This window comes from Ursus maritimus, unplaced genomic scaffold (genome assembly GCF_017311325.1).
Source record: "Ursus maritimus isolate PB19 unplaced genomic scaffold, ASM1731132v1 scaffold_19, whole genome shotgun sequence".
NCBI lineage: Eukaryota > Metazoa > Chordata > Mammalia > Carnivora > Ursidae > Ursus > Ursus maritimus.
In genome coordinates, this window is record NW_024424341.1 from 45,157,509 (window position 1) to 45,184,449 (window position 26,941).

At 50.6% G+C, this 26,941-nt stretch overlaps 3 protein-coding genes across 4 annotated transcripts in view; 2 read left to right on the top strand and 1 right to left on the bottom strand.

Annotated features, from left to right (window-relative positions):
- Positions 1–1,016: 1,016 nt before the first annotated feature.
- On the bottom strand, positions 1,017–14,928 carry LSR (lipolysis stimulated lipoprotein receptor). Of its 2 annotated transcripts, XM_008712088.2 has the most exons (10): positions 14,557–14,928; positions 13,094–13,438; positions 7,606–7,725; positions 5,741–5,797; positions 5,074–5,220; positions 2,576–2,737; positions 2,364–2,423; positions 2,133–2,264; positions 1,247–1,875; positions 1,017–1,153 (listed from the first exon to the last, which is right to left on the bottom strand). In XM_008712088.2, exons 1-10 carry the CDS (start codon positions 14,663–14,665, stop codon positions 1,118–1,120), a joined length of 1,797 nt encoding a protein of 598 aa, XP_008710310.2. In that variant the 5' UTR covers positions 14,666–14,928; the 3' UTR covers positions 1,017–1,117. The 2 variants fall into 2 exon arrangements, with proteins under 2 accessions (XP_008710310.2, XP_040488716.1); XM_040632782.1 differs by lacking the exon at positions 5,741–5,797.
- Positions 14,929–15,113: 185 nt separating this feature from the next.
- LOC103682497 (protein FAM187B) overlaps positions 15,114–26,941 on the top strand; it is a 28,435-nt gene continuing 16,607 nt past the window's right edge. Inside the window, exon 1 of the transcript XR_573413.1 lies at positions 15,114–15,179. The gene's annotated coding sequence lies outside the window, so the exon portion shown is untranslated. The remainder of the gene's footprint in view (positions 15,180–26,941) is intronic.
- On the top strand, positions 24,897–25,616 carry LOC103682496 (protein FAM187B-like). Its single transcript, XM_008712089.1, has one exon. The coding sequence runs from the start codon at positions 24,897–24,899 to the stop codon at positions 25,611–25,613; it is 717 nt and encodes a 238-aa protein (XP_008710311.1). The 3' UTR covers positions 25,614–25,616.

Below are 26,941 nucleotides of genomic sequence, written 5' to 3' on the forward strand. Positions count from 1 at the left end.
GGACAAACAGTGGGGTCATGTGAGGAGGAGATGCCGCCGCCGCCGCCGCCGCTGCTCCTGCAGCCGCCGCCGCCGCCTCCGCCCGCCCGCCCGCCGGCTCCCGGCGGCTCTCGGCTCCGGGACGCAGCGCGGCCGCCCCCCGCCCGCTGCACGCGGCCCTCGGGCCTCCTTCCCTGAGCAGCGGCCGCCGCCGCCGCGACTTTTTTTTTAACCCGGCCCGCCCTGGATGGCTGCCGCCTCTCCCCTGGATCGCCGGCTTGCGCGTCCGCCGCCCGGCCTGGCCCAGTCCGGCGGCGGATCGCTGGTGCAGCCGCCGCTGCTTTCTATTTTTTCCCCCTTTTTTTTCCTCCTTTACTTGAGCTGCGCGCGCGCGGCGGCGGCGGCGGCGGCGGCGGCGGCGGCGCGAGCCCGTGGCCGACGGCGCGGGGAGGGCAGCCCCCGGGGAGCGCGCGCGCTGTGTGTCTCCGATGGCGGGCGGGCGCGCGCGGGCCCGGGTCTCGGCGGGGCGCGAGGTCGCCGTCGCCACCTCCACGGCCGGCCGGCACCCGCCGGCGGGCCGCCCGAGTGGAACACGGGCCCGGATAGAACGCCGGGGGACCCGGAGGAGGGGCTCTGGTCGCCGGGGACGAGGCAGGCTGCGGGATTTGGAAACAGTAAAGTAGGTCGGAGTTGGGGGGGAGGTGAACGGGGTTGAAGGGGAGAGGAGCGCGCACGCGCGCTCCCGGCGGCCGGTCGGAGGTGCGCGAAGGCGGGGGTCCGGGGCGCATGCGCACGTCTGGGCGGGGCCGGGGCGCGCACGCAGGGCCGGGCGGAGTCAGCGTGGGGCACGTACTCTGGCCTGGGGAGGAAGGCAGAGCCGGTGCTTTCCTCCTGGCCCGGGATGCGAGTCCTGGGAGAAAGCTGGACACGCGGCCTTTTGCAGACTCGCAGGCACGCACACGCACACACAGACACAGCAGCTGCCCGGGCTACCCACCTCGCGCAGCAAAAGAAACACCTCCCTCTAGACACAGGCCTTGTGATCATAAGTTTTATTAGACTTAGGAGGGCAAGATCATCAGTTAAGTCCCTCAAATTAAAAAAAAAAAAGTACAAAAGGTACATACAAAACGTGAGATCAGACGATTAAACTTTCCCGACTCAGGGCCAAATTCTGCAAGGGAGAAAGAGAAAGGGTGAGAACTGGGGACGACAAGAGGAGAGGGTCCAGGAAGGGTCTTAAAGCCAGGAAGGATTGTTCACTCACCTTCTTAAGCCTCCGCTCCCGTGAGGCCTGGGAGTCCGTCTCAGAGTAAGGTGGAGGCGCTGGAGGGTAGTAGGCCGCCTCCTCATCTTCCTCCTTATAAGGTCGCCTCTTCTCAGCTGGCCCCTTTTTCCTCAAGGCCTCTTCCAGTAGCCGCCCATCATATTGGGGGTCCCCAGACCTGGAGCCATCCTCCCGAGGGTCCCGGGAGCGGTGGTGGCGGGACCTGGGGTCAGCATGAGGGCGTTCTCTCGATCTGAAGTCATCGTAGTGGGGATCCCGGGAGTGTGGAAATTCCCTTGGGTCATCTTGATCATAGAGGTCATCTCGGCTTCGGCTTCTTGGTGGTCCATAGGCTTGACCTCTCCTCCCCCTACTTGGGGGAGACCTCCTCCCGGATTCAGCAGAGCTCGGTCGGGTGAGGTCATCCAGAGCATCCACAGATCGGGCACGGGGCCGCCCGGCCCCCCAGCCACTCCCTGGCCGCTCTGTGGGGGCCTCTTGCTCCCACCCTCTGGGACTCCGAGGGGAATGGTGACCCCATTCCTCATCCCGGATTGGGGTAAGGGCAGGACCTCTGGAAGGCCGGGATCGCCAGTCGTCCTCATGGAGGGAGGTGACTTCACTCATGGCTGTAGGGAAGGGGGGTGTCACTGACTGCTGGGAGGTCCGGAACTCCAGGGCCCAGCAGAGTCACCCACTTGGCTCACACACTTTCTGGGAGGCCCTAGACTTCTCATCTTTTAAGTATTGACATGAAAGGTGTTGTATACTTCTCACTGCGGCCATGGTAGGGAAGGAGGTACTATGTCCAGGATTTGCAACAAGCATACCTGGGGCTTCTCCCTCCCCACTCAGGAACCCCTCAAACTGCAAGGCTCCCACTCACCCCGCTCTACACGGCCATTGGGGGCACCAGGTCGAGAAGGGTCAAAGTTGGCCAGCTCTTTCTCCATGTAGTATAGGACCCGCATGGAGTCATCCTGCTGGCTGGCCTGAATCCTGTAGCCGCTGCGGACTTCTAAGGACAGGAGATGGAGGTGATCAGTTTAGGAGAACAGATGCTGAACCAGCCCCTTCCCGTAAAGACGTGTTCAACCTTGTAACAATTGGTTCTCACCAGAGGTCACACTGCTGTCTGTGTCACGAAGCAGGGGTACCTGGGAGCTGTGGCCGCCAACTGAGGGAGATTTGTCTGTCAGTGGTCGCCCACCTGGGGCAAAGCCCTCCAGACCCAGCCTCCAATCCCCTTTCTTCCAGCCCCAGACCCCTTAGTGCCCAAAGGCCCAGCCTACCCCTGCCCCAGCTGCTCCCGGCTCCCCCAGGCCTCACCTGAGCTGTTCCTGTCGAACTCTCCAGGGTACCCGTTGTAGACAGGGCCCATGGGAATCATGGCTGGTGGGGGCGGGGTCTTGGCAGGGGAGAGATGAGCATAGGTGCTGGGGGCGTAGATGCTTGGGACGCCTGAGGTGGCTGCTTTGCCTGCAGCATACACTGGGGAGGACACAGTATGAGAAAGCAGCCAGGAGCCATGCTGCCCTTCGCTGCGTTAGAGGGTCTGGAGGGACATGCGCCTGGACCTTCTTCCCAACCCCTGAGCTGTGGGGCTTCCCATGGATTGGCTTCTGCAGAGTTCCAGAGACTCGGGCCCTCAGCTTCATTGAATCCACACCTCCTTTGTGTTTCCTCACACAGGTTTTGGGGCAGGGGAGTACACACTGGCAGCCCACGGCCCCCATCTGGCTAGCCAATATGTCTGTTTGTATGATGGTTTGCCTACATTTGACAAGGTTTTACCTAAAAATCCCAGCTCTCTAGCTGCCTCATCAGGAGATGTGGCCACCCTGGGCCTGAGTTCTTACAGAGCAATAGGAGGCAAAGATGCCCCTTTAGATAAAGCCCATGTGCTGGACCCTCTAGTTCCCTCTCATGGTGCAGGGTTCTCCAGGCCCAGATGCAATGGAAATCATTCTGAGGCAAAAGCGTGGGAGCCTCAGAGTTCACTTGCCTCGGCCAAGCAGCCAAGTACCTCCTCAAAGTCCTTCTAGTGTTTCCAACCCCACGGCCACACCCACTCCCAGCCCGCCCCCCGCCTGGAGCCGGGCATGACAGCTCAAGGGCAAATCCTCCTTGCTGCCTTCCTCCCCAGGCAAGAGGCAGGGTTCAGGTGGCTGCTCTTGTGTCAAAGTCACTGGGTCCCACTGAGCAAGTTGCTTCCTCCCTGGGATTGTGAGAGGGAAACGGCAGGCTCAGGAAGCTCCCTCCTCTGATTCAGTTTGGAAGCCAAAAGCTCAGCAGCTCAGAGGCCCCTCTGTGGCTTGGGGGAGCTGTCATTTTCTAACTAGCTGTGTGCTGGTCCCAGCCGCCTCAGCAGGGGCGTGGCCCCAGCAAAAGTAACAGGGCCTCTGGCAGGGAGTTAATGGGTCCTCTGTTTGAGGTATGAGAGTCTCGGGAGGGAAGGAGCATGGCCTTGGGACAGACACTGGCCATCCCGGCCCCAGCCTTCATCAGTGGGGTAACTGCAAATCAGTGGTGGCAGCCCCCTGGGGGTCCCTCCTCACCTGTGACTGGGACTAACCCCCACTGCCTGAGGCTGAAGCCCTTAACCGGAAAGGACAAGAGACACAATGGCCGGCATCCGCCTCCAGAGAGCAGTGGATTTTTCTCAGGCCAGCCATACTCTGAGGGACCAGGTTGTCCACTGGTGAGTTCAGTGATCAGGAAGTTAGCCAGTATGGATCGACTGGCAGCCCTGTGCTGGGTGCTTACACCACAGTCTTCCCTTAGCTCACAACACCTTGTGGGAACCTTATAAAGAAGGAAACTGTCTCAGAGAGCTTGTCTGAGGTCACACACTGGCCATGGCACGGCTCCAATGTGCTTCCTGGCCCTCAGTCATTCCCAACAGCTAGTGGGTGAGGGGCATTTATGTAGGCTGGGCCCTGCACTAAGTGCGGGCCACGTAAGGGGAAGCTGCTCCTTAGGCTTCTGAGAAGGTAACACAACCAGCCAGGCCTCCAACCTCCACCTGCCTGAGCCTATGACGACCTCCTGCAATTTCATGGTGAAAGCCTCTTGGACTGAGCAGAGGTGTGGCCATCCCCAAGGAGGGGAAATGGGGATGGTGGCAAAAGGGAGGCCCGCCTTCTCCTTTGCTTCCCCCTTCTCTGTTTTGTTGCTCTTTCCCTCTTCATCTCTGGTCCCACTTCTACCCCCAGCCTCCCAGGTACCTACTCTGATGTGCTAGAGATGGTCCTTACACATAGTATCTGTGTAAACCCGAGTCCTCGTGTGGGTGTGGGTTTTTAAAATTGTATAAATTATATTAGTGCTGTAAACCTTCGTTTGGTTTCTTACCTTTTTCATTTCAGATTTTATTTTTAAAGGGAGCTTTATTGGGGTGCCTGGGTGGCTCAGGTCGGTGTCAGGTTTCCTGCTCAGCAGGGAGTCTGCTTCTCGCTCCCGCTCTGCCCACCCCCCCACCCCCACTCGTGTTTTCTTTCTCAAATCAATAAAATCTTTGAAAAAGAAAAAAAAGGGGGGGAGCTGTACTTCCCAGTGAATGACGTTTTGTACTATTTGACATTTTTTTGTCATGTGCATAAATGATGCTTTCAAAACAAACAACTCAAAATAAGTGAAAGTTCAAAATGATGCAAAGCTGGAGTACATGTAAATGATCATCTAGAACAGAAGATCCCCCTTGGCCCACTGCTCACCTCACACCCTCCAGACCAGTGGCGCTGTCCTGGGAAGCCAGCACCTGGCTGCCTCCGGCCCCGGAACCCAGGAGGGAGGCCTGCAGGGGTGGGCACGTGAGGGGCACTTACGGGCCTCTGGGCAGCAGCACTTGTCCGGGCAGCAGGGGCACCTGACGTAACAGCAGCAGGTGTGGGGGCAGCACTGACACCAGCAGATGCCCAGGAGGAGGAAGACGAGGAAGACAGCCAAGCAGACCACGACCACAAACAGCCAGTCTGCAGAGAGAGAACTGGCCGTGAGCGGGAGGCCTGGGAGGGAAGAGGGACACAGGGACACAGGCACAGTGGGGCGATGCAGAATCAGGGGGAGGGTGAGGCGATTCGTGAAGCTTGCCAGGGAAGCTGCGACCCCTGCTGGATTCTCCAGCCAGATGCAGGGGCCACAGCAGCAGACGGACGCCCACCCTCTACCACCCAGGCCGGCCCTGAATTTAGGAACTTGCACTGGGCTCCTCCGGCAAGGCAGAAAACCAGAGGTGACCTGGCTGGAGCAAGAACGGGACGTAGCCGCAGAGGAGCGACAGAGAGCCAGCTGCCCAGAGCCCACCTTCTAGAAGAGCACCGCAGGCGCCAGTCAACAGGAGCCCCCTGCCTACACCCCAGGCCCCTCCTCAGCCAGCCCGCCCACCCCAAATCCCAGAGCCAGGTCACTAGAGGCCACGGAGGTGGAGTCAGGTGGGGTTAGTGGGGGTCCACAGCGAGCGGTGTTTAGGATGGGGGGGGCTCCACCCCGTACCTTCCATGGGCCCCGCCTGAAAACCAGGTAAGAGCTCTGCCACCCCCGAGGTCCTGCCTGGAGGGACAAAAGAGAGACAGATTATGCTGGCAAGGGCCAGCCCAGCCCGCCCCCACCCTGAAGTCACGCTCCAGGCTCTTCAGGGTGAAGGTATGTCCTGAAGCAGAGGGGTTGGTGGCCTAGGAGGGTCCTAGCACATGGCTCCTGCCCCTCCTGCCCCTGTGCCGCCGCCGCCCCAGACCATGTGAGTGCTGTTTTCCAGAAGGCTTCCACCCCATAATTCATCCACTCTCTCATGCCACGGGGAATTCTGTGGCCCCAAAGTGTTCCAGAATACATCCCGTGGGTTCTGAAGTTTCAGCCTCGTGTGGGCACCCCATCTTCTCCACATACATGGGTCCTATCACCCCAAAGGGTTCCATCTCCTGTGAGAGGGATAGTCCTGTTTCATCAGGCAGGGTAGGCACAGTGCCCTAGGGCCCATGAAAGTCATAGTATGGCCCTGAGTTCCAGCTCATTTCACACATACTGTCCCCTGTACAAATTCCGCGGCCCAGCCAGTGCCTTCCCTTAAGTGCTGCCGGTTCTCTGCGCCCCATGAGCATCGTAGCACGGGGGCACCCACACGCCCCCGGCTCTCCCTCCACAAAGCTCCCGCCAGCAGAGCTCTGGACTCTGCACCACCTGCCCCAACGAGTAGGTTCTAGCATGCAAAGCAGGGGCTCGCTCCCAAAGCGTGGTCCTGCCTGTGAGGCCAGGACGGTCTCCAGAGTAACACCAAGTCTCATTTGCCTTTTTCGCGCTGCTTCTCCCACTGGTGTTCCAGAGGCTCCGAGAGGAGTGGTGACCTCATCGCTCTGATGATAGTGGACTGTGTGCTCACGGGCCTTGTGCTTTAAAAGTTTCCAGCTCTCAATCTGTGACGTTAAGCAACTATAAACATCACCCACAAAAACTTATACACAAACTCTTGGAGATCCTCAAGAGTTTTTTACAGTGTTACGCAGGTCCTGACGCTGCGTTCTGAGAAATGCTGATGTCGGCTGGGCGTTTGGCCCAAGGACACACGGAGTTCTCCAGGTCCCTGCTGCATGTGTTTCTGTCACCCACACGTGAGCTCTGTCGTGATCAGAACACCCTGGAGCACAGCCCCTGTCATGTGTGCTCGTTCACACATGCGTTTCCTTGCATCATGCGTGTGATGATGGCAACGTACAGCCCCGCAGCGCCACACTTAGAGCACGCGCCTCCCAAGACTCCGTGTGTTGGCTGAGAACAGAGCGTCTGGCTAATGGCAGGGCCCTTCCGCACACAGCAGGGGGACCTCGCGGCCAGACCCCGGGGGGGGGGGGCTGCTAGTGGATACCCCACCCTGCCCTTGAGCATATGGCGGTGGCCTCACTGTGTCAGCCACACAACGCCATCCCTGCGGGGCAGAGGGTGAGGTTCCTGAGCAAGGGACCCGGGATGAGCTGCGGCCCTGGGGATGTGGCAGGGGGTGGGGGGCGGGTCCAGCCTCCCCTCAGTGAGACACACCATCTTCCCTCCGCACTCAGTGCCAATTAACTCTGAAAATTTGGATTTAAAAAAAAAAAGAGACGGGGAAGAGGTAGAGTCCCCAGTTCTCTCCACTCTCAGTTTGGCTCTGGCTTATTTGACATGTTGGAGGGAGGAGTCCCTGCCTGGGGTGCAGGGCACAGAGAAGCCCCAGTGACTGGCGGTGCCACGAGAGGAGAGCGAAGCAGGCAACAGAGTCCAGAGAGTGAGCTGAAGGGCAGAGGGCAGACACACAGAAGAAGCTGAGGAAGGGGCCCTGATCCCTGTTCCTGAGCCCTTCCCAGGCCCTCAGGGCCCAACCCACTCACCCAGGACGATGAGCTCTGCGTAGGCCTCGTTGTTCCCCTGGAGGTCCTGGGCTGAGACCACGGAGCAGTAATACACACCACTGTCCCCCCAGCCGGTCTGGTCAAAGGTCAGGTCAGCGTCTGCAACAGGAGAGGGGTGAGGACACCGTGGGGGAGAGGACCGGAGCCTCCCCACGAGCACATCAGGAAGGAATGGGGCAAGAGAGCGGGACCGCAGAGGGACCAAGGGGACATTCAATCATTTGCAGCAAGGGTGGACTCCTGTTCAGGCTCTTGTAAACACTTAACACAGGGTATTTCAGCAAGTCTCTGAGGTGGGTCCTGTTACCTTTCCTGTCTTGTCGAGGAGAAGAGAGGTCTGGCAAGATTACAGAATCCGCCCTGTCACAGTGTCGTCAGTGGTGGAGCTGGATGGGCCGACTCTAGAGCCTGGGCTGCGGATTTCTAGCCATCCTCGTACCCCTCCTCCCAGGAAAGGTAACTCCCCCGACATGAAGCACCCCACGGCCTGGTGTAGCCCCAGGGGCCAGAGGCCTGGGTGGCAAGGCAGAGATAAACAGGCCACATTCCAAGAATCAGGTGGCTGCCCAGGCACCAGAAAGAGTGGCTGTGAGAGGGAGACAAGGGCCACCCCCGGTTCCTGAGTCGTCAGCCCCACATTCCAGGTCAGGCCCAGGGCTTGGGACGCTCAGGCGGGCAAGGAGCCCATCAATTAGGGCAGTAATGAAAGTCTTCCAGCACATCCGGTTTCCTCTCTGCTCCTTGAGCCCTAATTAGTTAAATCCCTTCGGCCATTCACTCACGTGGGACCAGGTGGGACCACGGGCGACTCGTGGAGGATGGCAGACCGGAAGGGGCCGAGGTGAGCACTCCCAGAGCTCCCCAGCCACTCTTGCTCCCTGGCTCCTGCTGACCTGCCCACCTCTTGGCCCCAGCACCCACTGCCCTTCTCCATGCCGGCTGAGGGTAGTAACTGTATGCGCCCCCGTCTGCACCACCCGGCACCCAGCAGGGCACCAGTCCATTGCTGAGGGAATGAAAGAACGGGAGTCTTCTTCCTTCTTCAAAGACCTCACATCGACAGAAAAGTGCTCCTGGGGTGCCTGGGTGGCTCAGTCAGTTAACCATCTGACTCTTACTTCGGCTCAGGTTGTGATCTCAGGGTCGTGAGATCGAGCCCCACATCAGGCTGCGTGCTCAGCAGGGAGTCTGCTGGAGATTCTCTCTCTCTCCCTCCCTCTGCCCCTTCCCCATGCTCATACTCCCTTTCTAAAAAAAAAAAAAAAAAAAAAAAAAAAAAAAAAAAGAAGGAAAGAAAAAGAAAAATCCTCCAGCTGATGTCTTCCTACACCATTCCAAGTGTCTAACCCCAGTGTGTAAGGCCCTTGGCAAGATTGGCTACTGGTTACAACAGCCTCAACCCTGCTCTTCTCCTTCGCTCACCAGACTCTAGACACACTGGCCTCCAAGACACTGGGCCCATCGTGCCAGGGCTCGTGCTACTCCCTCTGGCTGGCACTGGGCTCCCTGATGCGAACACGGCTGCTTCCATCCTGCAAGCATAACCTCCACCTGACTACTGAACTGTCAGCCAGCTTAGGGACTGACCCTCCATGACCCCACGCCCAGGAGAATGTGGGCTCCACGCAAGCAGAATCTGGCCTCTCTCAGCCACTGCCAAGTCCCCAGTGCTGGACACCGGGGCTTCGCCAGGACCTGGAAATGAACCCCCTCCCTCTTCATGCTCCCCTTTCTTAGATCATGTCGTCTATTCCAGCATTCTGGACACACGGCTATACTCAAATAGGCACCTGTGGGGCCCCTGGGTGGCTCAGTCGTTAAGCGTCTGCCTTCAGCTCAGGGCGTGATCCCAGGGTCCTGGGATCAAGCCCCATGTGGGGCTTCCTGCTCTGCTGGGAGCCTGCTTCTTCCTCTCTCACTCCCCCTGCTTGTGTTCCCTCTCTCGCTGGCTGTCTTTCTCTTTGTCAAATAAATAAATAAAATCTTAAAAAAAAAAAAAAACAACCAAATAGGCACCTGATACACTCATTCAATATTCAACACATAATTACCGAATGCACCCTATGTTCCTGGCAGTATCTGAGGCACCTGGTATACTGGAGAACGACGGCTCCCGAAGCCTGATCTATGGAGCCTGGGGTTCCCCCCAGATGTTTTCAGGGCATCCTTGAGGTCAAAGTTATTATCATAATAATACTAAGATGTTATTCGCCTTTTTCACTGACATGCTCATGCGTGTGCCCTGAAGTCTTCCAGAGGCTACAGGGCATGTGCTGTCACAATAAATCGAATGCAGAGCAGCTCTGAGAATCCAGCTTCCTCTATTCAGGCCGACTTGAAGGAGATGTGCAAAAATATAAAGCTAAAGCAAGGCCATACTTTTCATTAAGGTTTTTTGCCGTGTTTTGGAAAACATGGCTATTTTTCATAAAAAGCATATTATTTATGTTAACCTATAATGAGTTTGTTACTATCATCTTGAATATTTTTCAAACTTCTCCCAGTTTGCTAGTTATAAAAATAAGGTTCTGGGAAGAATTTAAGAGTGAAAAAAGAAAAAAAGAGCATAGAGGCCCCCCAACCAACACGTTTGAGAAGCACTGCGACAGAGAGCAGACATAAATCCCAGCTCTTACGGAGCTCAGATCCTAACAGGGAAAGAAAGACAAATAAAAAATGTAAATAGATCACATATCAGAGAGTGATAAGGGGTATGGAGAAAACTGATCAGGGAAGGCAGACAGAAAGTACCAGAGTGGAGGTGGGAGTTGTATAAATTCAAGGGGTAACCAGGGGAAGCCCTTCATGTAAGGTGACCTTCTGAGGAGCCGCGAAGGGGTGGAGGACACGACCCCTCCGTGGTCACGCATCTACCCGCTAAGTATCGAGCTCTCTCCGTGCTGGGTCCCTATACACGTACTCTTCCATCAAATCCTCATACAACGCTGAACTACACGCTCCCCAATCTTCCTGATTCTCCGTTAACACCCCGTCGGCCCATCGATTTCCCACCTACATCCTTAATCAGACTCCAACCACATCTCTCCCCAGTCAGAGCTCAGGGGCAGGTCCCTGCGCAATGCTGAGGGCTTGGATGGGAACCCCAGCTACTGCAAAAGTTCCTAGGCCAGGAGTTGAAATCTGGGCTCCAGGGGGCCGGATCCCCGCCACAATGTGTTTTGTTTGGCCTGCATAATGTTTTCAAAACCCACAAAAAATATGGCCTTCCAGCTTCTTTTGATCAATTCTAAGGCCTGGGCCCACCTCCTTCCTGCAAGGCACACCCTGTTCCTGGTCTGTGTCTAGTCCTGACATCACTTGGGCTGGGCATTGCCCTCATTGTTTCAGGTGCCAGGAGAAGATGTGGGTCTTCCGCTGAGAACAGAAGCCAGGTCTTGTCCATACCCCTGGGCCTCTGCTTCCTTATCCACGTAGAGCAGAGGCAGCCCTCATCTCAGGGGTCCCAGGAGCCCCAAGCAGCCTGACGAGGCAGAAAGAAGGCTCCTATCCCCGTGCTCTGTGTCACCCGGAGCAGGGATGAATGGAGGGGTAGCAGGAGCCACCCTGGGCGGACGGACCCCGAGGGTGCGCACCATTATAATTTGCCTAGGGACAACTTTCAGTTAAAACCTGGATAGCTGGTGACCCCAGGAGCACCAAAAGGAGGTCCACTTTTCTCCATCCTCAAAGCTGGAATGGAGGAAGCCCCCGCGGCTCCCGGGTTTCCTGAGAGGACGTACACACAATGGATATTTACAAATTACAGTCTGTATCACACACAAGAGCACGTCAAGGCAGCCTGCAACACCCAAGCCGCAGGGCCTCTGGAACACAAGGAGTCTACCCCCCAGGAGAGCCTGAGGGTCACTCTGGAACTCAGCAGAGGAGGCATGATTCCAGCCAGCCTTCAAGGGCACTCTCCGTTTTTTGGGGTGTCCCGACCGGGCTGCTGGGCCATCATGCCTGGTCCAGGCCCGAGAGGGCACGGAGTTATAGGGGAGGGGCCTGTCCAGGCCGAACCCCCAAGAAGCTCTCCCACCACCAGAACAGCAGGATGCTTCGAGCTGAGCTGCTCAGGAAAATTCAGGGCAAGTAGGTCCCAGCCCTCCCGCCAAACACGACTGAAAGGCTGGGTCCCTGGAAGCCTGCCTTTCATCCATGGTCTCTAGAAGGAGTGCGGGAGTGTGCTCCATGGCCTGCCTGGTCTCTTGGGGTCTGCAAAGGGACGCTCCCTTCCCCACTCTGTCCCCATGCCCAAGATTAAAACTCTAATCCCTGTCTGAGACAGTGAAAGGCTAAATGTATTAAGTGGTTTGAGTGTTCATCCCTTGCCCATTGCAGCCCATCGCCTTCCTCAAAATTCTTTAGGGTCTGGTCCTTTTAAAATCACATTTGCAAAAGATCTTACACCCCCGAGTCATTCTATACTGCACATGGTCCCAGTTGGCTTCCTTTGTAGCACTTAGTACTCCCTGAATTCTCTTACTCCTTATCTGCCTGTTTACGGCCTGCCTCACCCCACTAGAATGTCACCTTCTTGAGGGCAAGGACCTGGCTGTCTTGATCACCACTTACATCCCCAGCACCAACAGCGTCTGGCATTTGGGAGATGCTCGGTAAAAGCAACAGAATGAATGAACGACTCCTGCGAGTGTATAATGTGGCCATTGAGGACTCCACAGGGGAAAGTGTGCTTAAGGTGCCTGGCAAGTCATTAAAATCTCTCATCTAGCCTGTTTACTCAAGTGACCTCCTTGGCGAGCCCTTTGTTGACCACCCTGGGCAAGTAAAGGGGTTACAAGCTTGGAGACGAGACCCAAAGTGGCCGACTTAGAATCTCAGCTCTGCTCCCAGCTTTGTGACCCTGTGCAAGTCGCTTTACCTCTCTGGACCTCTCTAAAATGACAACAGAATCTACTCACACAATCACTGTGTGGTCTAAATGAGTTACTCCACATAAACCTGGATTAGAGCCTCGCACATAGAAGGCCCTTTCCAAGTTATTACATAAATGTTACTTATTGTTGCTGGCATTCGTATTATTATAGAACCCCTGCCTCTCTTCATTACCCAGTTTTATGCTCCAAGCACTTGATAGCCTATGTTGTGTTATGCTGTTCGTCTTCCACCAGGAGGGAAGGGATTTCATGAATGTGTTTACTGCTCTATTTCCAGCTTCAAATAGCACCTGCATATCTTAGGTGCTCAATAAATCTTTGTTGTTAAATAAAGCATGGATGGATGGACGAATGAATGGATGGATGATGGAAGGAAGGAAGGAGGGAAGGAAGGAAGGAAGGAAGGAAGGAAGGAAGGAAGGAAGGAAGGAAGGATGGATCCCTCCCTCATGAACCTTTCGGGCACTGGTGCTCAAGAACTGCCAGGTGGGGACACCAGGTTGGGTACAAGGGAGCCCGCGCCACCACCCCAGCAAGCCCCGCCCCACCCTCTGCCCCGCCCAACATACTTCCTGTGATGGTGATCCTCCGGCCCTGGTAGTAGTCTCCCAGGGTCACGGCATTGCCCTGCTTGGTGGCCACGACCCTGACAGTGCGCATGCTGTCTTGGCACTCCACATAGGGGTTGTAGCCTGGGTTACCCGCTGCCAGCTGGGCATTGAGCTGGTTGTCAGCGCTGGTCGGGGAGAAGGCATCGGCGATGCGGTCCCGGCAGAAAGACTTGTACTTCCAGATCACAATGGGTGCTGTTGGGGTCGTGGTCAATTGGTAGGTGCAGGGCAGGGTCACGGGCTGGAATAGGATCACCACGTGGTAGGGGTCTGACACCGTCACTTGGATGGCGCTGGCAGGGGCTGAGGGCGAGAGGAGAGTTAGCAGGGCCTCTGTGAGCTCAGGGAAGTACTACAGTAGGAAAGAGCAACAGCACTTGTCACCCGCTTGACATTTACAAGTGTAATGGCTTTACAGAGTGCCTAGCACACATTGTTTCTTAATCCCTGGGACCAGAGAGGTAAGCTCTGATAATCGTGCCCATTTTCTAGACCCATGGGCTAAAGTGGCAAGTACAAGGTCATATGGCCAGATTTCTTGGAACACCCCGTCCACCCCTCTTCCCAGAGTGTGGCCTCTAAACCCAGCTCCCTCTTCCCTTAGCCATTCTCTCATGGAAAGGACCTCTCTCTGTGGCCTGTCCAGCAAAGCACAAATGACCACAAAGCCACCACGCTCAAGGCCCGACTGCAAAAACAACTAGGACAGGTTGCAAGTTTCACGGGGCTTTGTGGCACCTCACCCTACCCAAAGCCATCTCAAAGGAACACACCAAAAGTATTTGGGGAGAGATAAAGTCTCCTCCACCCTCCCCCACCCCGCCCACCCCAACACACACCAGATCCCGGTGAAAGCTTGCCAGCAGAAGATGATTTCACACCAAGTCCATACGTCCATCTTACCAGACCCTTAAGCAGATACTTCGGGACACGGGTGGGACTCGGGGCCGGAAAGTCCCTAGTCCTACACCCACCCGAGGCCTGGGCACGGTTTCCTGAACTCTCAGTCCAGGAAGCGTCTGATCCAGCCCTCGAGTGCCCACTCCCCGTTACGCCAAGATTTAGAAATCTTGGGGTGCGCCCAAGTCCCCATCCCGGCCTTTCCCAGTGATCGGGTGGTCCTTCACCCCTACACCACAAAGGGTCCCATTCTCCTTATCGCTCCAGGGTTCGCGGTCCGGGGAGTTTCACTTCCTGCTATCTCTGAACAAGGGCGGGGGAGCGCTCCCTGACTCCAATGGGCACTTCCCCTCACTCTGGCACCCAAGGGATTTCCCGAGACCCTGGGAATCAGGAGATCCTAGTCTCGGCTCTCCCCCTCCCCAGCTCTCCAGCCTGCTCGACGGTGAAGAACTCCATCCATCCCCCTTCTATAGTGCCCTCCCGCCGTTCCACCGCACCAGAGGCCCCGCTCTCCGTACCTGTGCACAAGGTGCTGAGAAAAAGCCACACGAAGATGACCGCGCCCCAGCCCCGAAAGGCAGGGTACGGGCCCACCCCCCAGGACAGCCCGCGGGCCACAGGCGCCATCGCGGCCGTCTGGGCGCGTCCGGCCCGCGCGTCCCCTACTTGGTACCGTGAGGGTAGGGGGCGCGGCGCGCACCAAGGCTGAGAGGGGTGCGTGCTCCTCCCCTTCCCGCTTCCGTTCCTTGTCCCTATTCCAAGCCCACCCTGCCCTGTTCCAGGGCTTTAATGAGAGGAAACAACGTGGATGAGGAGGACGTTTCCAGCTTTCGCGCAGAAACTTGCCTGACCCACCGTGGCTCTGCGAGCCATTCCACCCCCCGCACGCTCTGGGGAATGGATCGGCCCAGGTACAGGGGTGAGAACAGAGGGCTGGGCCAGGGGGTGGGCGGCGGGGAGGGGCTCCTCCACCTCCCTCCCCGGAAGTGGGCCGACCCAGGTGCGCTCCGGCCCCGAGGGTCGGAACCAAGTGACCAGCCCGCCGGGAGGGCGCCTGCAGACTGGGGATCCTGTCCCGCCCTATCCTTCCCTGGGCGGAGCCGAGAAGAGTGTAACTCACGGGAACCGAGGCTCAACTGCGGTGATTCACCTGTTGAGGGGGGCGGGTCCCTCCCTGCACCTGTCCCCGCTCTGCCCACACCCCTCTCCCGGGCTGGCGATGGACCCGCCTAGGTACACCCTGCGGGGAGGGGCGAGTCTAAGGGAGCTTTGGGCGGGGAGAGTCTCCCGTCCAGGGGGACCGAGGCGCCAAGGGCGTCTTGTTAGATGACTTAAAAGACCGACTGAAGTTTCCGGAAAGGAAGCTCTACCCTTTTAGGGACGCCCGAGGGGCATCGGGCCCAGGAAAAGTTGGAATTCTCTTTCGGAAGTTTTCCCCGCCTCCCCCCTCCCTTCTCAAGTCGCGGTTCAGCCCCCGGGCATCCCTAGCCCTGGACACTCTGGGTCTTAAAGGGACCGGATGGAGGCGCGGAAGTCGGGGTAGGTTTCCGCTTCAGGATTGCCGGGGCCTGGGCCACCTGCGCCCTAGGGCTGGGCGTGTCGAGGCTCCGGAACGCGGGGCGTTCGGCGCGGCTCTTCTGCCCCCCCAAGGCGGCTAGGGGAAGCGCCTCCCGGGAAACCCTAGGCGCTTTCTCTGAGAGGCTCCCTGGAGGTCGCAAACGGGCCACTGGCTGGCCGGTGCAGTACCCAGGGTTGTTGTGTTCGACTGCATCCTGTTAAAATTCAAGTCGGATCGCGTACATCTGCTCAAAACCTTCCTGTAGCTCCACTTCCCAGAAGAAACCAAACTATAGTGGCCTGAGCCCTCTCTGTCCTCCCCTCCTTCCCCTCTCCCCCTGGCTCACTCAACTTCACCACACTGGCGCCCACCCCACCCCCGCCCCGGTCTGGAATGTCCCTCTCACGCTCCCACCTCAGGCCGGTTGCCCTTACTACTCCCTCTGCCCTCACACCCTTCCCGCTGATGGCCACATGACCTTCCACCTCCTTTAGGGCTTTAACTAGAGGTCACTTCTGATAAAATTTCAACCCTTTCATGTCCTTCCCTCACCTCTTTATTTTTTGTGTCTGTGTGGTAAAATATACATACCATAATACTTAATCATTTTAACCATTGTAAGTGTTCAATTCAGTGGCGCTAATTACATTCATAACGTTATAAACTCCAATATACACTCTGTATCAATTCAACAATAACTCCCCATTCCTACCTGCCCCCAGCCCTTGGTAACTTCTTTCCTACGTTCTTTATCAAATTGCCTATTCAGAGCACGTCATGTAAGTGGAAACATATAACATTTATTATGTCTGGCTGTAGAGAGCAAAATGGAGTCTCTCATGTCAAGCAGGAGCCTGTGTCAAGCAATGATGCGAGCAGGTAAGGTCCTGTAGCTAGGAGATATCCCTGGGACCAATGTCAGCTGACACCCCAGAACCCATAAGGAGCAGAACCAGAGGAGATCTGCAGAGACCCCAAACTGATTAAATCCCTTTAAAAAGGGAGAGATTTCGGTCAGTAAACTCTCAAGACTCTTCAGACCTGACCCCTCTATGTCTGACCACTTTAACAAGGCAAACGCCCCCGAAGGCTCTGCCAGATGGATCTCTGAACAGAACCGAGATCCTTCCCTGCTTGAACATCAGAAGAAGTCAGTGCCAGGAGCTGATCTGGGCCAGACGGAGGCCTTATCTCAGCTGTGCCCCAAAGAGCGACTTCGCGTTTGGTTCGTTCACTTCCTGCACCCTTCTGTTATCTTGTTGTCGTGTGGTTTGTCTTCTGTCCTGCTCTGTGTGCTGTGTAAGAAGCCAGGTTTAATCACATGGTGAATTGTCATTGAGTCTGGAATCCTGAACCTGCTTTATAATTGTGATTTAACTTTGCTTTATGATTGAGCAAAGCTAACGTTGTGGAAAGACACAACTCGTGTGTGTGCCTTCATAGTGCGCTCGGGACACTGGCTTATGCACTAAGTGTAATGTTTTCGAGGTTCATGCATGTTGTAGGATGAAAATTTCCTCCTGTTTTATGGCTGAATAGTATTTCATTGTATGTGTATGCCACATTTTGTGTATCTGTTTATCTATCATTAGACACTTGTGTTGTTTCCACCTTTTGGTTGTGGTTGTTGTTTTAAAGATTTTACTTATTTGAGAGAGAGTGCAAGAATGCACGTGCACATGAGAGAGAGCACAAGCCAGGGAGAGGGGCGGAGGGACAGGGAGAAGCAGGCTCCCCGCTGAGCAGGGAGCCCTACATGGGACTCAAGTTTATTAATTTTACCTCTCTCCAAATTGGATGATTTTTACTTCTTTTTCTTGTCTGATTGCTGTGCTAGGATTTCTAGTACAGTGTTGAATAGCAGCAGTGAAAGTAGGCATCCTTGTCTTGTTCCTGACGTTAGAGGGAAAGTATTCAGTCTTTCACCATTGAGTGTGATGTGAGCTGTGGTTTTTCCATGATACCCTTTATCGGGTTGAGAATTTTCTCTCTAGTCTTGGTTTTCAGAGAGTTTTTGTCAGTAAAGGATATTGGATTTTGTCAAATGCCTTTTCTCCATCAATTGAGATAATTATGTTTCTTTTCCTTTCATTCTTTTTCAAAATTTTTAAAAATTTAAAAAAAGATTTTGTTTATTTATTTGAGAGAGAGAGAGAGCGCATGAATGGGGGCAGGAGCGGGAGGGGCAGATGGAGCGGGAGAAGCAGACTCCCCTCCAAGCAGGGAGCCTGATATGGGGCTCGATCCCAGGCCCTGAGATCATGACCTCAACCGAAGGTTTAACTGACTGAGCCACTCAGGTGCCCCTCTTTTCCTTTCGTTCTATTAATGTGATGTATTACTTTGATTAGTTCTCTTATGTTGAACCACCCTTACATTCTTGGATAAAGTCCACTTGGTCATGGTGAGTAGTCTTTTAATATGCCGTTGGATTTGCATTGCTAATATTTTGTTGTTATTTTTGCATCTGTATTCATAAGGGACTTTGGTCTGTAATTTTCTTTTCTTGTGATGTCTTTATTTGGCTTTGGTATCAGGCTGGCTACATGGAATGAGTTAGGAAATGTTTCCCCCCTCGTCGATTTTTTGGAAGAATTTGAGAAGGGTTGATGTTAATTCTTCTTTAAATATTTGGTTAATCTGTGAAGTCACCTGTGCCAGGGCTTTTCTTTGCTGGGAGGTTTTTAATTACTGCTTCAGTCTCTTTACTTGTTATAGGTCTGGTGAGATTTTCTATTTCTTTTTGAGTTGGTTTAGGTAAATATATGTTTCAAGGCATATGTCCGTTTCTTCTAGGTTATCTAATTTCTTGGCATCTAGTTGTTCCTAGTATTCTCTTATAATCCTTTTTATTTCTGTAGGGTCAGTAGAAATGTCCCCACTTTCATTTCTGATTTTAATTATTTGTGTCTTTTATCTTTTATTCTTTGTCAGGCTAGCCAAAGGTTTATCAGTTTTGTTGATATTTAAAAAAAAACAACAACTTATGGTTTCAATGTTTTTCTCTTTTTCCCTATTCTCTATTTTATTTGTCTCTGGTCTACTCTTCATTATTTCCTTCCTTCTGCTAGTTGTGAGTTTAATTTGCTTTTTTCCCCCCTAGTTTCTTAAGGTAGAAAGTCGGGTTACTAATTTAAGATTTTTAAAAATATAGACATTAAAAGCTGTAAATTTCTCTCTGAGCAATGCTTTTGCTGCATCCCACAAGTTTTGGTATATTGCATTTTCATTTATCTCTAAGTATTTTCTAATTTTCCTTCTGATTTTTTGACTTATTATTTAAGAGTGTTTAATTTCCACAGTTATTCATTTTCTATTTTTCCTTCTGTTATTGATTTCTTAATCCCATTGTGATCAGAGAAGATGTTCATGTGATATCTGTTTTTTAAATCTGCTGAGACTAAGTTGGTGGCGTAACATATGGTATATCCTGAAAAATGTCTCATGTGCACTTATATTTTGTTGTTGGGTAGAGTGTTCTGTATATGTCTGTCAGGGCTAGTTGATTTACTGTGTTGTTTGAGTCTTTCATTTCCTTACTTTTTACCCGTTTGTTCTATCCATTATCAAAAGTGGAATACTGAAGTCTCCAACTATGATTGTAGAACTCCATTTCTCTGTCAATTCTATCCACACTTGCTTCATATTTTGAGGGTCTGTTATTAGGTGTATAAATATATTGGTTATAGCTTCTTGCTGTGTTGAAACTTTTATTAATAAATACTATCCTTCTTTGTCTCTTGAAACCTATTTCAATTTAAAGTCTATTTTGTCTGATATTAGCATAGCCATTCCAACTCTCTTTGGTTACTATTTGCATGGACTGTCCCTCTCTATCCTTTCACTTTCAACTTATTTGTGTCTTTGAATCTAAAGTGAGTCTCTTATAGACAACCTATAGTTGGATAATGTTTTCTTTATCTATTCTGCCAATCTCTGTCTTTTGATTTAAAGAAATTACTGATAAGGAAGGACTTATTTTTGCTTGTGCTGTTCATTTTCTGTACGCCTTATAGCTTTTTTTTGCCCCTTATTTACTCCATTACTGCCTTCTTTTGTGTTTAATGTTTTTATAATAAAATGTTTTGATTCCCTTCTCATTTCCTATTGTACATATTCTATGGCAATTTTCTTTGTGGTAACCCTGGGAATTACATTACATATAAAACCCCCTAAAGTTGTAATGCTTCAGTTTGAATTTATACCAGCTTAACTTCAGTATCATATAAGAACTCTACTCCTGTTCACCTCTATCACCTCCTTTCTAGTATTGGTGTCTCAAATTACATCCTTTTTTTTAAAAGATTTTATTTATTCATTTGACGCAGAGATAGAGACAGCCAGTGAAAGAGGGAACACAAGCAGGGGGAGTGGGAGAGGAAGAAGCAGGCTCCCAGCGGAAGAGCCCAACATGGGGCTCGATCCCAGGACTCCAGGATCACGCCCTGAGCCGAAGGCAGATGCTTAACGACTGAGCCACCCAGGCGCCCCTCAAATTACATCTTTATACACTTTTCCCAATAGCAAAGATTAATAATAATTTTTATGGATTTTCTTCTAAGTCATGTAGATAATTAAAAGTGGAATTTAATACAATAATACTAGTTTTATCATTGTCAGTGTATTTACCTCTGCTGGAGATCTTTATTTCTTCCTATGGCTTCTGGTTACTGTTCAGCATCCTTTCATTTCAATCAGGAGGGCCCCCTTCATCATTTCTTTCAGGGCAGGTCTAGTGGCAACAAACTCTCAGCTTTTGCTTATCTGGGCATGTTTTGATTTCCTCCTTATGGTTCAAGGACACTTTTGCTAGTTATAGAATTCCTGGTTGAATTTTTTTTTTCTTTCAGCACTTGGAAAATTTCAACCTGTTGCCTTCTGGCCTCCAGGGTTTCTGGTGAGGAATCAGCTGAAACTCTTACCGGGGACCCCTTTATGTGACAAGTTGCTTCTCTCCCTGCTTTCAAGTTTGTCTCTTTCCTTTTGGCTTTTACCACTTTGATTACAATACGTCTTGGTGTGGATCTTTTGGGGTTAATTCTATTGAAGTTCAGTGAGCTTCTGTGATTTGTAGATTCGTGTCTTCCATAAAATTTGGGAGGTCTCTGGCTGATATTTGTTCAAATGTAATTTTGTAACAGCTTTCTCGTTCTCTTCTTCTGGGATTCTAACAATACGTACGTTGGCCTGCGTGATCGTGTTCCGCGGGTCCCTTAGATTCTCTTCACTCTCCTTCAATCTTTTTTTTTCTTCTGTTCCTCAGACTCAATACTTTCAGTTATCCTATCTTCAGGTTCACTGATTGTGTCTTCTGCCTCCTCACCTCTGTTCTGAACCCCTTGAATGAGTTTTTCATCTCAGTAATTGTATTTTTCAGCCCCAGAATCTCTTTTTGGTTCTTTTTTATGTTTTTCTATGTCTGTCTTGATATTTTCACTCTGTTCATACGTTATTTTCCTGCGTCTTCTCAAGCTCCTTGAGCATTTGAAGACTTTGTTTAAGTTTTTGTCTAGTGTGTCTACCACCTGGGCTTCCTTGGGGATATTTTTTCCTTTGAATGGGCCATACTTTTCTGTTTCTTTGTATCTTGTCTTTTTTTGTTGCTGTTGTTGAAAACAGACATTTGAATCTTATAGCTGTTGTACTCTGGAAATCGTATCCCCTCCCCCAGGGCTTGCTAGCAATTGTTGTTGTTCTTGTAGGGTGTCTCTATGCTGGGGATCAGCCTGAGGTGAAAGCTTAGGGTCATCTCAGATCTCTTGTGAGTTTGTATTTTTCCTTGGGTTTATGCAATGACTTTCTAAGTTCTCCTACATTATGTATGTGTTGTTGCTTACAAATGTCCTAATCCCTAAATGTCTGGCTTCCAAAAGGGGGAAAAGGGGAGATAACCCAGAGGCTGTCCCTTTAAATCTCCTGGAAGCTGCTTCAGCCAGTGAGAGTCAAAACAATGGTGGTCTGCTTCTGTGTCTGCTATTTTGTGATCAGAAGTAGTATTCTGCAACCAGAATATAGGACCCTGATATTTAGAGGACAAGGTCCTTCTTGTGCATTCCCCAATAACAATACTGGCTGAGCACTTTATTTTAAAAAACTCATCAGGGGTGCCTGGGTGGCACAGCGGTTAAAGCATCTGCCTTCGGCTCAGGGCGTGATCCCGGCGTTCCGGGATCGAGCCCCACATCAGGCTCCTCCTCTATGAGCCTGCTTCTTCCTCTCCCACTCCCCCTGCTTGTGTTCCCTCTCTCGCTGGCTGTCTCTATCTCTGTCAAATAAATAAATAAAATCTTTAAAAAAAAATAAATAAAATAAATAAAAAATAAATAAAAAACTCATCAAATCTTCATAAGTGCCCTTTGTAGCCAGTACCATTGAAATCCCTATTTTGAAAATGAGGAAACATAAATGAGTGAAACCATATGAAAATTGTCTTTCTCTGCTTGACTTTTTTCGCTTAGCATCATCTCCTCCAGTCCCGTCCATGTTGCAGCAAATGTTGAGAAATCGTTCTTTTTGATGGCTGAGTAATATTCCATTGTATATATGGACCACATCTTCTTAATCCAGTCATCTGTTGAAGGGCATCTCAGCTCCTTCCACGATTTAGCTATTGTGGACAATGCTGCTATGAACATTGGGGTGCATATGGCCCTTCTCTTCACTACATCTGTATCTTTGGGGTAAATACCCAGTGGTGCAATTGCTGGATCATAGGGTAGCTCTATTTTTAACTTTTTGAGGCATCTCCACACTGAACCATGAGAGACTATGGACTCTGGGAAACAAACTGAGGGCTTCGGGGAGGGGGAGGGGGATGGGATAGGCTGGTGATGGGTATTAAGGAGGGCACGTATTGCATGGTGCACTGGGTGTTATACGCAATTAATGAATCATGGAACTTCACATCAAAAACTAGGGATGTACTGTATGGTGATTAACATAATAAAAAATATTATTAAAAAAATTTTTTTTAAAAGAAAATTAAAAAAAAATGAGGAAACAGGTTCCCAAAGAGAAAGCCATTTGATCAGCCTTCCATTGCAGGAAGAGACTTCATTGCAGTTCTTTAAATGTGTGAGAAAGAGAAAAGGCAGCCTCTCATAGCTGGGAACTGACCTGACACTAATAACAGTGTTGGTGTTACTAGAAGCTGGCCTAGAACTCACAGATAGATCATGTTATGCTGTTGAACATCAACAATTCCACCGAACGCCAACATCACGCAAAGGCTCTCTGTGACTATGGTGACCCAAGACAAAACGAGATCAATCTATAATCATGTCTGAAACGACAAGACAGGAACACTGTCCAAGCCACAAAATACCAAACATTCTCCTCTCCCAGGTCATATGAATGACTACTGCTTTAGCTTCACTGCATTCTTCTCAGCTTCTAGATAATATAGAATTACTCTCACCAAATAAGCATTCTCTTCTACATCTCTCCTGATTTTGTTTGTCTTCGATGACTTGTGTAGTCAGAGAAGGTTCTACTTCCCCAGTCCTGGAGACACATTCTGATTGTTAAGCCAATCATGGAAATTCTATTTTCTCTCAGGGATTGGTTTGGGTCTGCTCATGGGACCCAATCTTGGCCAATGAGACCTTAGGAGATCTGTTGGGGTGATTTTGGAAATGATTTCAACTCTATGATATAAAAGAACACTCCTTGTAGTAAACATCAACTGCGGTAATCATTACTGATTTCCTTTTGCCAAATGTTTCCTGGGCATAGTAGAATTCCATTTCTTTTGTTGGGCCTGGTGGATTGGTGGCCTCATGTAACTGTTTCTGCCAGTGGTTTGTGAGCAAGTGACAGGTGTCATTTAAGACCAGAGCATTTAATTATAGACATGAAATCCTACAGAGCTGTCTTTCTTCCTCCTCTGGCATGAAACTAGAAATGTTTGAGGTGGCTTTGCTCCAATATCCTGGGCCCCTGACTGATTATAATGCCAACCCACAATGGACTTGAGTGAGAAGTAAACCTTTGTTTTGTAAGTCATTGAGATTTGGAGTAGTTTACTATAGAAGCAAATAGACTATCTTGAGTGATACAGAAATCAATATCAGGAGTGAGGTGCTGCTGTAACCAAAAATAAAAATGCATGACATTGGCTTTGACACAGAGCAAAGGAAACAAGAAAATTTATTTGAAAGCAGCAGGATGGAGACTGTTGCCTGAGATACTTTTAAACACAAATAATATACTTCATGAACTTGCAGCTTTAGGGGAAGGAGTTGGAATACAGAAGAGTAGGAATGAAAATTCACTAAAGTTGGCCAAAAATTGGGAAGGCTTTTGAGAGACAAAATCCAATTAGTATGCAGATTCTGCCAAGGATAAAATCAAGGGTACATCCCTAATTAAATCATTATTAACCATTGTTAAAATCTCTGGATGAATTAAGATATTCCCAGAAAATCCTTAAGATACTCCCAGGTAGGCAGAAGGGCTCAGTGAAAGAGAGATGAAGAATATGGCTCTCCCCAGATGCCCGATATGGTGCCTCTGCAATGATGGGGGGAGAGAGAGAGAGAGAGAGAGAGAGGGAGGGAGATACAGGGAGGGAGAGGGAGGAAGAGAGATAGGGAACATCTTGAGCAGAACTGTGGATGTGGGTTTTTTGCAATGGAGTTGGCTGGAGGATTATAAGAATCCTTAGGTCCCAAACTTGGAAGACAGGGAGAAGGCCAAGAACACTGCTCATGTGGGAAGGAGGGCACATCTTTCAATGCCACCTCAGATGTAGCCAAGCTTAATAATGGAAAAAGAGAGGGGTGCCTGGATGGCACAGCGGTTAAGCGTCTGCCTTCGGCTCAGGGCGTGATCCCGGTGTTATGGGATCGAGCCCCGCATCAGGCTCCTCCGCTATGAGCCTGCTTCTTCCTCTCCCACTCCCCCTGCTTGTGTTCCCTCTCTCACTGGCTGTCTCTATCTGTGTTAAATAAATAAATAAATAAAATCTTTAAAAAAAAATAATGGAAAAAGAGAGATTTCTCTGGAGAGTGAAGACATGAACCACGGGGAACAAAGATTTAGAAAGCACCCCCACCCCACCTCAATGAGCTGATCTGGTGCTATGTTAATTAAGCAGTCCTCCCCCATTACAGGACAGGAGGACCTTGTAGTATTTCCTCAGTGGATTTTTAGAAATGGTACAGACCAGTGATTTCTGTGTCCTCCAGAAAGTGCAGCAGGACCAGGTTTCATTCCATTCAGAGCTGATGCCTGAGTTCTGTGGGTGACTTCATAATGCCCAGGATGGTTCCCAGCATCCTTTTGTAGTCTCAGGCTACCATGTTGGCCCCCCTATGGCTGATGAGCCTTTCTCTCCCCACCCTGTGGGCCCAGATATTAATCAGGTGTGCCTATAAGAGCCTCTGCCAGCAGGCCCTAGTCTCGGGCAATGATGTTGTCCTGCAGTGTGACTATCCCAAGGCACTCTGGTACTTCTCTTCCATTCTGGGGGAAGATCCCTTTCTGCTCTCCTCAATGCCTAACGTAAAGAAACTGCCTGGGGGCAGCCTTCAACTGACCAACCCTCAGCCCTCCCAGACAGGCCTCTATCACTGCCAGGACAGTGACAGTGCCCTTGTGGTAGAGTATGAGATTGATTTCCAAGATGTCAGCACCCTGCATATTACACACAAAGGCCTGGGCCAAAAGCCCCTGCAGAATGAGACCCTGAGTCTTGGTGGCCGTGTGCTCATCTTCACCCAGTGGGAGCCCTGGCAGGACTGTAACCGCTGCAGGGAGCCGGGGGAGCGGAAACGCCTGGGCTACTGCTACATTGAAGAGCCCCTGGAAAAACCCATGCCCTGTTGGCTCTATCTGAGAGTGGAGAAGGCGCGCTACAGCCGCATGCGGCCTGAGCTGCAGGTGGAAGCCTGTCTTGTACCCTGCGACCACGTCAAAGAAACCAACCAGCCATACTTCATCTTTGACATTTATCAGTTGGGCAGGTTGACCAGCAACATGTGGCTCACCTGCCCCTTGGCCTCCATCTACAGGTAAATGGACCAGGGCATCCGCCCTGCCTTTGACTCTCGCTAGGCTTTGTTTCCTATGCCCACCTGGGGAAGGAGTTTGCCTTCCAACGGAAACACAGGCTCTATCTCCCAGGCCATAAGCCATCATGGTCAGTCTGTCTAGGAAGGGTTCTCTTCCCTGGCTTGTTCAGATGTTCATTCAGTAGGAACTGTTTATGCCCTGGGCAGGTGATGCTGGGGACACAGTGGTGACCAAAAAGGTTTAGCCCCTGCTCTCCCAGGCTCCTGATATTTAGGAGTGACCAAATGTAAAACCTAGAGACCAAGACACTTTGTTCCTTATTCATGCCAACATCATCACTAGTGTAGTTTCTGTCTCTTCGTTGGACTCTGACGGATACAATTTGTCTATCCATCCTTGCACCAATGCCATAGTATTTTTATTACTATACCTTTATTATAAGTCATGATATCCGGCAGTATAGATTTTCTGACTTTGTTCTTCAAGATTGTCTTGATTATTCTTGCTTGGCCTTTTGTATAAACATTTTGAAATCAGCTTCTTGTTTCCATCCCCCCAGTCATATTTTTTAATAAATTGGGACTTCATTGGATCTAAAGATCAATTTGGGTAGAATCAATATATTAACAATATTCACACTTCCCCTCCATGAACATCATAAATATTCCCATTATTTAGGCTTTGTTTAATTTCTCCCAGTAATGTACAGTTATTAATATAGAGATCTTAGATATATTTTATTATATTTATTCCTGAGTAATTGATTTTTCATGCTATTATAAATTGTCTTTTTTACGGATGTAATGCGTGATTTAATAAGTTGGTACATGAAATAAAATAATCCAAGGTTGTAAACAGTGTTTTGACTACTAACAAAATTTTAATATACCTGATATTAAAATCTGATTCAAGTCACAGATATATATTATAAATACCACACACAATATATATTTTACTAATCATTATAATCTATTATATTATTATATATTACGTTGTACACCTGAAACTAATATATCTTATATTTCAGTTAAACATCCCCACCATATATAGGGAAGTATAATTGAAATATGATATTATATTAGTTTCAGGTATACAACGTAATGATTCAAGATTTCTATACACTGTGAAATAGTGACCACAATACCATCCATCACCATACAAAATTATAAAAAAAATTTTCTTGCCATAAAGACTTTTAAGATCTACTCTCTTAAAAACTTTCAAATATGCAATAAAATATTATAGACCTTTGTCACCATGTTGTGCGTTACATCTCCATTTATTTATTTTATCACTGGAAGTTTGCCCCTCTTGACTCCCTTGACCCATTC

What these genes read in the sequence shown, in the direction of transcription:
- LOC103682496 (XM_008712089.1), top strand. Translation starts at nt 24,897, where the DNA reads ATGTTGGCCCCCCTATGGCTGATGAGCCTTTCTCTCCCCACCCTGTGG.
- LSR (XM_008712088.2), bottom strand. Translation starts at nt 14,665, where the DNA reads ATGGCGCCTGTGGCCCGCGGGCTGTCCTGGGGGGTGGGCCCGTACCCT. An exon ending in TCTCAGCACCTTGTGCACAG is followed by an intron (nt 13,439 to 14,556) that starts GTACGGAGAGCG and finishes TCTCGCCCTCAG; the next exon opens with CCCCTGCCAGCGCCATCCAA. An exon ending in GTGCTGCTGCCCAGAGGCCC is followed by an intron (nt 2,738 to 5,073) that starts GTAAGTGCCCCT and finishes TGTCCTCCCCAG; the next exon opens with TGTATGCTGCAGGCAAAGCA.